Source organism: Erythrolamprus reginae, chromosome 9 (assembly GCF_031021105.1).
Source record: "Erythrolamprus reginae isolate rEryReg1 chromosome 9, rEryReg1.hap1, whole genome shotgun sequence".
Classification (NCBI taxonomy): Eukaryota; Metazoa; Chordata; class Lepidosauria; order Squamata; family Dipsadidae; genus Erythrolamprus; species Erythrolamprus reginae.
The window spans coordinates 42,237,637-42,248,828 of NC_091958.1; the positions used below are offsets into that span (position 1 = coordinate 42,237,637).

General features: G+C 46.5%; 1 protein-coding gene across 1 annotated transcript in view; it reads right to left on the minus strand.

Moving 5' to 3' along the window:
* Window positions 1-3,510, minus strand: part of ZNF598 (zinc finger protein 598, E3 ubiquitin ligase) — a 29,732-nt gene extending 26,222 nt beyond the window's left edge. The window contains exon 1 of the mRNA XM_070760942.1: window positions 3,155-3,510. Coding sequence (XP_070617043.1) covers window positions 3,155-3,343 — 189 coding nt within the window. The 5' untranslated portion in view covers window positions 3,344-3,510. The remainder of the gene's footprint in view (window positions 1-3,154) is intronic.
* Between the last annotated feature and the right edge of the window lie 7,682 nt (window positions 3,511-11,192).

Sequence of the window (11,192 nt, forward strand, 5' to 3'; positions counted from 1 at the left end):
CTCAAGGCCTTTTTCAATCTGTTTCCTCAAGTAAAAATATGCAAATGTACCTTGTCTTATAGACTGGGACCTGAAAAGCCCCAAAGGTCAAGAGGCAAAGTCCTCCAGAGGCAGAAGAGCTCCCTGGACCTTGGCTCTCAAACAAGAAATAAGCAGCTGTACTTTTCCCATAGCAAAACTGACTCACTTTTGACTAGATGGGAGCCAAGCAGAGGAAAACCTCCCCAGCCCTTCCTTTCCCCTGCATAAAGAATCTGTATAAATAGCCGCAGCTCCTCAGGTGGACATCTCCAGCCAGAAGGCCACTGACACCATTTATTCCACTCATGTTCATGCTTCTTTGCTAAAATAACTACAGTACCAAGCAGCTCCTCAAATGCCCCGGGAACATCGGGCTGGAAAGGACTTATTCACCTCTTTGTTTAGTGACTGCAATCTGGTCCTTCTTAACCTGGCAGTGAAATGGCTGCTAAGCAAACACAGAGTGTGGGAAATGTAAATGTGAATCGGAAAATCAATGGCTGCTGCCATTCCATTTAAGTTCTCTAATGAGCAGTATCAATGGGGCTGGAAAGGCCTTCCTATTTGGGAATGAGAAGTGCTTTCCAGCTCCAGTGCAGAACCAGCCTCATTCCTGTTTGTGTGCGAGTGCGCACGTGTGCATGTGGTGTGCAGAAATTCGGGCATAAGTGAACCCATGATTCAGAAAATGTTTTTTTTATTAAAAAAAAAGTTGTTGTATTTGTGTATAGTTTCAGGGACTAACCGTGTACATTATCATAAACACTATACAAGTATTTTAATATTGCAGACTTGCAGTATTATAAGCGATACTGATATACAACACTTTTAATTAAGCAGGTACATTAATAAACATAACTTTGAGTTTCAAAATAACGCGGATTTTGTTGTTGTCTTAGGTAACATCTGTGAAAAACATTCAGGCATGAAAATGTGCCGCTCAGACACTATACCTTTCCACTCACCCCGAACAAATTAGAGGGAACATTGGTGATGGATGACCTTTAAACATTCACTGAGGGTGAGACAGGGAGTCCCAAGCCCAGTAGAGAAGCACACCTGAGAAGATGTGTGGCAAACCTGTAGAGACAGCTATTAAAAAAATCCCCTGCATAGTCTGACAACCCTACATTTGAAGGACTCTATAGCAGTGTTTCCCAACCTTGGCAACTTGAAGATATTTGGACTTCAACTCCCAGAATTCCCCAGCCAGCGAATGCTGGCTGGGGAATTCTGGGAGTTGAAGTCCAAATATCTTCAAGTTGCCAAGGTTGGGAAACACTGCTCTATAGGACAGTGGTGGCGAACCTTTTCCCCCTTGGGTGCCGAAAGAGTGTGGGCCTGCGCTATCATTCATGCACGAGTGGCCACACCCATAATTCAATGCCTGGGGAGGGTGAAAACAGCTTCCCCTGGCCACCGGAAGCACTCTGGAGGCCAGAAACAGCCTGTTTCCCAACTTCTGGGGGGCCACGTAGGCTCATGTTTCACCTTCCCCAGGCTCCAAAGGCGTAAGAACACCCTTCCCCATCACTCCCTGAAGTTCTCTAAAAATTCCCTCCCAGAGCCTCTGTGTGAGCCAAAAATCAGCTGACTGGCACACACAAGCATGTTGGAGCTGAGCTAGGGCAATGGCTCCCGTGCCAGCACATATGGTTCTGCGTGGGGCACCCATGCCATAGGTTCGCCCTCACTGGCTTAGATCATGGATTGTCGAATCCTTAGAATTTCACCCCGATGAAGCCCTTCAGACCACTATAAAAGATGATTTGATGGGCCAGCAGCCTAGAGGTCCAAAGAGATTAACTCTGATTCAGCCACCTTTGGGGGTTTCCAACCCATGCCATAGGTTCGCCATCACTGCTATAGGATAAGAAAATTCAGATAACCACTAACAGAAATCTTGTCAGGTCCCATTCTAATCAAGGGAGGTTTAATTTTGTGAGTAGGAGAGTAATAAGGGTCAGGAGATCAGGGAAAGTTAAGGGCCATAGCCTCCTCCCTCCACTCCAGTACCCTTTAAATGTGCCGGGTGGCCATTCCCCGCTTGCCTCGCAAGGGCTGCAGTGTATCACATCTCAGCAAAAAGGCTGCTTTAGAAAAGATTACAGACAAATACAAATTATCCTACATTTATTTGGAGAGGCAAATGTCATTATACAACCAGAACAACATCTATCCTATGCTTTATGCCTTTGATTTTGTCTCTGTAAATGAAGTGTATTTGTATTTGTCTATTAACTTTCACTGCAGTTTTCAGCCCTCATTTTCTAACTCAGTGTTTCCCAACCTTGGCAACTTGAAGATATCTGGACTTCAACTCCCAGAATTCCCCAGCCAGCTTTTGCTGGCTGGGGAATTCTGGGAGTTAAAGTCCAAATATCTTCAAGTTGCCAAGGTTGGGAAACACTGTTCTAACTTATCCTTTGGCGCCACGTTTCTGTCTTCCATGGCCATCCCATTCAGCTGGTTTGACGAGCTTCTCTCTCCTCCCTCTTCAACGGATGAAAACTGGGCCGCAAATTCATGCAAAGGTTGAAAAGCATCAGTCCCGGCCCTGAATCTGGGGAGCGTCTTTCCCCGCTTGCGTCTGAACCGGCCCTTTCCTAACAGGCCGTCCAAGAGCCACGTTTGCCCATTTGGTTAGTCAGAAGATCCGCGGCCGTTCAAGCCCTGGGCTGAAATCGAAGGCAACGACCACCCGTCTGGTCATGAAGATGTTTTATACAGTAATTCCCAACCACGAAATGAGACTTTGGGTTTCTACCATTACTGCCCCCCCCCCGGAAGGCCTCGAGCAGAGCCGGCCGCGACTCTTAGGTTGAATTCTTATGTTCCCCAGGAGGCCGCCCGGCCAGAGGCCCAAACGCAGGCAAGGGCCGGAGGGAAGCCCGGCGGCCGCCCCGAGGGGGGCTCTGGCAAGGAACCGGGCCACCACGGATGGCGGGACGGCTAGGCGGAGTTAAGGGAGCGCCGGGCGGCCTCCTTCCCAGGGAAGGCGGTCCCGCCACGGCAGCAGCAGCCTCAAGGCCTAGTCGAGGAAGACCACACACACACACACGGTCCCGGAGGCCACCCGGATAGACCGCACCCAGGGGAGGCGGCGGGTCCCTCCCGGGAGGCCGCGGCTCACCTGGGCCAGCTCCTCTCGGCAGACGGCGCAGTAGCGGACCCCACAGAGCGCCCGCATCCGCACGGAGCACCGGTAGCAGATGGGGTGCTCGCAGCGGCCCAGGGCCACCACTTCCAGCTCGCCGCAGCACAGGACGCAGCCGCCCGGGCCTTCCGCGCTGCGCGACTCCGACGGGGGCGAAGCCGCCATGGCGCCTATCAGCCCGACTCCTCGCGGCCGCCGGACGGCCACGCCGCCCCGCCGCTCCTGCGGCCTACTAGGCCCCGCGCGCAGCCTAGCAACCGCCCCTCGCCCGCACAAAGATGGAAGCCTAGAGCGCCGCCCCCGCGCAAGGGCCGCAGAGCCGGACGGCCACGCCTCCAAAAGAAGGGCGCTGGCCAGTCACTTCCGGGCTCCTTAGCTAATTTCTTTTTCTGTCCCTGGCGAGCGCCCTGCCGCCAAGGCCCGCTGGAGAAGCCCCGGAAGTTGCCGGGAGTGTAAATAACTCCGCGGGATTTCCTCCCAGGGAAATTGAGCCCGCTTAGTGATTGGGGACCTCCCACCCCTCGGGGGCCGTCAGAGCGTCCTGGGCGGGGCTGCTGGGAGGGACCGCAAGGATCGTTTACGCTGCAACGTGCTGGAAAACCTAATTAGGTCTTCCTTAAAAATTGGGATTTTGCGCCGTTCAACACATGGGCAGGCGCAGTTTCTCTGGACTGTTCTTGGTCAATGTACTCGGAATTTCGGTATCCCAGCAGCTGTCTTTATGGATTTGTCTCCCTTTTCCCCTGGCTTCTCTTCTCTCCGCCCACTCTTCGCTGGAAGTTGCTCTAGCGCCCCCTGCCGTTCTCTCCAATGCCCGCTCCGTCAGGGAGATCCCGCCATGCCGCAGCCCCTGCAGTCCAGCGCGGCGCTTGGCGCCCTCTTCAGGCAGGAGGTTGGGCTGGCAGCGCGGAAACAACGGGCGCTCTTCCACCTCGGGCGCTTGGGAAGCCGGGGCGCTACGTATTCATGCATTCAAGTCCTGGCCATTCAGCATCCCTCAACGGATCAGGAAATCAGGAAACACTTCATGAATTCCATCTGTAGAGTTTGGAGGACAGAAGGAAAAGGGGGGACATGATCGAGACATTTAAATATGTTAAAGGGTTAAATAAGGTCCAGGAGGGAAGTGTTTTTAATAGGAAAGTGAACACAAGGACAAGGGGACACAATCTGAAGTTAGTTGGGGGAAAGATCAAAAGCAACGTGAGAAAATATTATTTTACTGAAAGAGTAGTAGATGCTTGGAACAAACTTCCAGCAGACGTGGTTGGTAAATTTATTTCCAGATGATGCTCCGACGACAAGCAGATTTTCCACATCTATGGCCGCCATCAGCCCTTTCCAAATCTGGACTATAAATTGGACCACTGGATAGGGCGTTGATTCAGTTTCCAAGCGGTCTGCAGAAATTCCATGTTTTTGTGGTCCTTCCGGACTTCAGTCTGAGGTCTTCAAATGAGGTCTCTGTTGTGGTTAGCTCTGGCCCTGCTCCTGCCCCAAGGACTGTGGATGTGGGGGAGACATCCACATGCTGCAGGCCTGTTTTGCCCCCGGTGGAATCTGCTGATGAAGGCTCCTCTGACCAAGAAGACATGAGTGACAGGGAGGAGGAGAGTGTGGCAGACAGCTCAGAAGGAGATCATTTATCTAGCTCCTCCTTGGATTCAGAACAAGAGTTAATGATACAGCCACGCATGCGGAGAGCGATGCATAGGCAACAACAACTGAGAGATTATTATCAAAGAAAATGAGGCCACCTGTGGTTGGGTGGGGCTGTGGTAATTAGTGAGGCTGCTATAAAGAGCAGCCTGTGGGTTTGGCCATTGTGGAGGATTATCTGATCTTTGTGTTTGGTGACTGCTTTGCTGACTTCGACCTTTGTGTGCTGATTTCCCCCCGCTTTGAAACTAAACCAGAGCAAAGTGTGTTTCACTTTGTGAAAGAAGAAGGACTGTGAATTGCCTCACAGCTGCAAGATAAGTATCACAGAACTGATAAGGGACTTGTACAAATTACCAGTTTGTTTGGAGACGAGTGCTCTTTGCTATACCAAAAGAGGGCTTGGTTTAAGTGAATTTTCATCATTGTTTTGAATTTTCAAACGTGTGTGTGTCTGAAATTTGTACCTGTGAATTTTTGGGAGGATTCTACCAGAGAGCCCGACAGAACAGTCTCCAGGTCTCAAAAGAGCCTTAATGGCGAGTAGCTCCTTCTCCCAAATGGTATAGTTGCTCTCGGAAGAGTTAAACTTCCATGAATAATACGGGCAAAGGAAGAGGCAGACATGTAGACCTTGAGTAACGCCACTCCAACAGCCACTTCCGATGCATCTGCTTCCACCACAAACAGAGGGTGAGCGTCAGGATGTTTCAGGATAAGCTCCTTCATAAGGTCTGCTTCAGGGGTGCCCCACCAGAATGGGACTTTTCTCTGCAGTAGCTGAGTTAGGGGTGCAGTGAAGAACACAAAGCCAGGGATAAATGTCCAAAAGTAACTGGCGAACCCAAGAAGTTGCTGGACATCCTTCACTCTCCGGGGAGGTTGCCAACTATGCAACAACTCAACCTTGTTCCACTCCATCACTGTGCCCTCAGGAGAGATGCGATGTCCCAGGAAGTTGATGGTGGTCTGATAAAACTGGCGCTTTTAATCCAGGCAGCCTCAAGAGCTACTTCACCAGAATCTTCACCAGACCTCACTTACAAAAAGATAATGACAAAATTGAACAGGTCCAAAGACGGGCTACAAAAAGGTGGAAGGTCTTAAGCATAAAACGTATCAGGAAAGACTTCATGAACTCAATCTGTCTAGTCTGGAGGACAGAAGGAAAAGGGGGGACATGATCGAAATATTTAAATATGTTAAAGGGTTCAATAAGGTTCAGGAGGGAAGTGTTTTTAATAGGAAAGTGAACACAAGAACAAGGGGACACAATATGAGGTTAGTTCTGGTCACCACACTTCAAAAAAGATATAGGGAGTGACTCTATAAAGGGTGCAGAAAAGAGCAACTAAAATGATAAAGTGACTAGAGACCAGGTCATACGAGGAAAGGTTGCTGGAACTGGGCATGGATAGTCTAGTAAAAAGAAGGGCTAGGGGGGACATGATAGCTGTATACACGTACTTGAGGCGTTGCCACAGAGAGGAGGGGGACACACTGTTTTCCAGGGCACCAGAGGGCCGGACGAGGAACAACGGTTGGAAACTGACCAAGGAAAGATTCAACCTGGAGATAAGAAAGAATTTCCTGACAATGAGAGCGATCAACCAGTGGAACGGCCTGCCAGCGGAGGTTGTGGACTCCCCAACTTTGGACACTTTCAAGAGGAGATTGGACTGCCATTTGGCTGGGGTGATGTAGGATTTCCTGCTCAGGCAGGGGGTTGAACTCGATGACCTGTAAGGTCCCTTTCAACTCTAGTAGTAAATAAAAAAATTTTTTTAAAAAAAGATCAGAAAGCAACAAGGGAAAATATTATTTTACTGAAAGGGTAGTAGATCCTTGGAACAAACTTGCAGCAGATGTGGTTGGTAAATCCACATTAACTGAATTTAAACATGTCTGGGATAAACATAGATCCATCCTAAGATAAACTACAGGAAATAGTATAAGGGCAGACTAGATTTTTCTGCCGTCAATCTTCTATGTTTCTAATCCATCCTTCAAGATGCTCCTTTGATTTAAAGCCCACCCAGTCATGGTAGAGAAACTCTTGGGGGTAGGAATACAAAATGGAAACTCTCTTCGCCCTGCAGAAGACTCAGCACTTTCAGCCATTCAGATAAATGCAAAACCTGAAATCCTGTCTGCCTGTCGCCTAAAGATGTCAGTGGATATAGATGTTCACTCAGCAGCCTTCAGGGAAGGGCAATTGGAGTGAAAAAGACAAGTTGGAGGATGGAGAGGTTATGAATAATGATGACGGCATGGTGTTAATTGTAATTACCCCATAAAGAATGCCAGGGTTACAATTACTGCTCCTCTGCCCCCCCCCCCCGCCCCCCAATCTCCATATGGATGAACAATACTTTGGTGGTTGTTTTTCATGTCACAAGAGCACCAGCCCAATTTGGGAAGGCAATTAGCACGAAACGAGCAAGCAGCAGCCGACAGGAATGGCCCATCTTAAGTGTCACTTGTCTGTGAAACAACGCAAGGAGTGAAGTGATGCATCCTGCCGTTTGGGCTTTTGGAAATACACCATTGCTAATGAAGCACTGTGCTCGCTCCCTTTCCATTGCTCAGGCAATGCTCGTGTTACTATGGATCCAACCGGAAGCGTCCCCGATTTTCTCTGAACATCAATCAACCTTGCACCTACTTGCAGTGACGGTTGGGGAGGTGAATTTCCTCCCTTCGTCAAATCCAGAGGTCTTCAAACGTGGCCACTTTAAGACTTGTGGACTTCAACTCCCAGGATTCTCCAAGAAGCATAGCCAGCGTAGAGAATTCTGGGAGTTGAAGTCCACAAGACTGAAAGTTGCCAAGTTTGGGGACCCCTGGTCAAATCCAATACAGCCATATTTTACAGTTCTTCCTCTCATTTATTTATTTATTTGATTTTTATGCCGCCCTTCTCCTTAGACTCAGGGCAGCTTACAACATGTTAGCAATAGCACTTTTTAACAGAGCCAGCATATGGCCCCCATAATCCGGGTCCTCATTTTACCCACCTTGGAAGGATGGAAGGCTGGGTCAACCTTGAGCCAGTGATGAGATTTGAACTGCAGTGATGAGATTTGAACAGATCTACAGTCAGCTTTAGTGGCCTGCAGTACAGCACTCTACCTGCTGCGCCACCCCAGCTCTTTTCGTGTTATATTGCAAGAATTATTAGGGGAAGAGTCACTCAATTTAATAAAATAGATTGCTCACCGTTAGTATATAAAATACATATATTTGTGCAAGTCCTTTAAGAAGATATGAGTTGAATACAAAACCAGTAATCTGCTATCTCTCCTCTCTACCAAGATATGGTAGAGAATCTGTTCTGTCGGGCTCTCTGGTAGAATCCTCCCAAAAATTCACAGGTACAAATTTCAGACACACACACGTTTGAAAATTCAATACAATGTTCTTTATAATGAAAATTCACTTAACCTAAGCCCTCTTTTGGTATAGCAAAGAGCACTCGTCTCCAAACAAACTGGTAATTTGTACAAGTCCCTTATCAGTTCTGTGATACTTATCTTGCAGCTGTGAGGCAATTCACAGTCCTTCTTCTTTCACAAAGTGACACACACTTTGCTCTGGTTTAGTTTCAAAGCGGGGAAAAATAAGCACACAAAAAGTCAAAGTCAGTAAAGCAGTCACGAAACACAACGATCAGATAATCCTCCACAATGGCCAAACCCACAGGCTGCTATTTATAGCAGCCTCACTAATGACCACAGCCCCACCCAACCACAGGTGGCCTCATTTTCTTTGATAATAATCTCTCAGTTGTTGTTGCCTATGCATCGCTCTCCGCATGCGTGGCTGTATCATTAACTCTTGTTCTGAATCCAAGGAGGAGCTAGATAATTGATCTCCTTCTGAGCTATCTGCCCCACTCTCATCCTCCCTGTCACTCATGTCTTCTTGGTCAGAGGAGCCTTCATCATCAGATTCCACTGGGGGCAAAACAGGCCTGCAGCATGTGGATGTCTCCCCCACATCGACAGTCCTTGGGGCAGGAGCAGGGCCAGAGCTAACCACAACAGAATCCAGAGATGGTTTACATGGCAATATTTACTGCTCTTCCGTCTATTTAATGCAAGCAAGCACAATTCAGAGTACACGATTTCATGAGATGCTGCATTAAATTATAGATTGCAAAATTAATTATACTGTTCTAATTACTGATTTTTGTTTGCTCAAGACTCGGCTAGTGGACTAATAAATAGACACCATAAAAATTGCAAGGCTGTAGAATAGCAAAAATGTTCCCTAAGACATCACCTTTGTGTTGGAAATGTAAGAAAGAAATAGGATCCTACTGCCATCAATGGTGGACATGCAATAAAGCTAAAATGTATTGGAAAATGATAGAGAAAATGACAAAAGAGATTACAAAGCAAAAAATAGAAATTACCCCGGAGTTCTGTTTACTAGGAATTACTAACCAAAATTACAAAAAAGAAATCTTGTACTTAATCATACATATTTTTACAGCGGCAAGGATTATCTACGCGCAAAATTGGAAAGGGGAAAATATCCCCAAAGAAGAGGGAGTTATTACAAAAATATTAGACTGCGCGGAGATGGATATCATGACAAGACGCTTGAATGATCAAGAAGAAACGAAATTTTATGAAACATGGAACAATGTTTATGAATGGATAGATAAGAAAAAAAAACTAATAATAGAAGATTAACAATAGGCATAGATACTTTGGTTTAAATCTTTCTTTTTTTTAATTGAGATTAATATTAGATTTAGTCTATATACATAGAATTGACAAGATTGTTTGACTTTATACTAGTTATAACTATTTTTCTTTTTTACAATATCACTTTTTCCTTACTAGATATTTTTGTATTAGTAGTATCGAATTACGCATTTAATCATGTATTCCTTTTTCTGTATCTGCATTTATACTTTTAAGAAAAGCGGGGATGATACATCCCCACATTCTATGTTTAATGTTTGTAAGTCTGTGTGTTATTTTAAGAAAATTAATAAAAATATTGGAAAGAAAAATTGCAAGGCTGGGTGAGCAATCGCATTGCCAAAGAGATTGGAGGGAGACGATTCAACCATTTGCTCCGTGCCTCCTGTGAAGCAGGCCAGGGAAGGCAAAAGGACCTTGCCAAAGAGAGTATTTTTCAACTTGGAGATGCATCTGAAATGGTCCTGCTGTCTCCTAGACCAATGTTTCCCAACCTTGGCAACTTGAAGATATTTGGACTTCAACTCCCAGAATTCCCCAGCCAGCGAATGCTGGCTGGGGAATTCTGGGAGTTGAAGTCCAGATATCTCCAAGTTGCCAAAGTTGGGAAACACTGTCCTAGATCACCTTCCTTATAGGAAAAAGACTTTAGATAAGGATTGTCTATCCTCAGTGGCTTTAAGACTTGTGGAATTCCCCAGAATTCTCCACTCAGACATGCGTCTCAACCTCAGCCTTAAAGTCACCAAGATCAGTTGGTGCATCAATTGCGGTCCTATTTGGACTGGGAGTCACTGCTCACAGTCACTCATGTCCTCATCACCCCGAGGCTCGACTACTGTAATGCTCTCCATAGTTCCCTCTAAGCTGAGCAGTGAGCAATCGCTCACTTAAAAATCATCATCAACTCAGAGTTTTCCAAACCTGCCCAGAAGCCGAGAGGGAAAGAGTGAGAGGGAAGGAGAGAGAGAGGAAGAGAGAGAAACAGATAGAAAAAAGAGAGGAAGGAAAAGAGAAAGAAAAAGAATGGGAGTAAGGAAGAGAGAAAGAAAATCAAAATCTAGTTTGAAACTAGCTCAACTATTTAAGTGGCATTTTGATATTGATAGAGTTGCCCTATTATGAGCTCACTGTTATAGACACACAGTACAGTATTTTATTTTGAAATTCTCTGAGACAAAACAGGGTGGGTTTTTTATTTATTTATTTGTTTGTTTGTTTGCTTGTTTGTTGGTTTATTTATTTATTTATTTATTTATTTATTTATTATTTCTGTGCCGCCCAGTCCCGAAGGGACTGCCGCTCAGACAGTATACTTTTCCGCCCACCCCCCCAAAAAATTAGAGGGAACACTGATGCTCTCTACATTCGGAAATTTCAGATTGTGCAGAATGCAGCTGCAAGAGCAATCATGGGCCTTCCTAAATATGCCCATGTCTCACCAACACTCTGCAGTCTGCATTGGTTGCCGATCAGTTTCCGGTCACAATTCAAAGTGTTGGTTATGACCTATAAAGCCCTTCATGGCACCGGACCAGATTATCTCAGGGACCGCCTTCTGCTGCACAAATCTCAGTGACCAGTTAGGTCCCACAGAGTGGGCCTTCTCCGGGTCCCATCAACTAAACAATGTCGTTTGG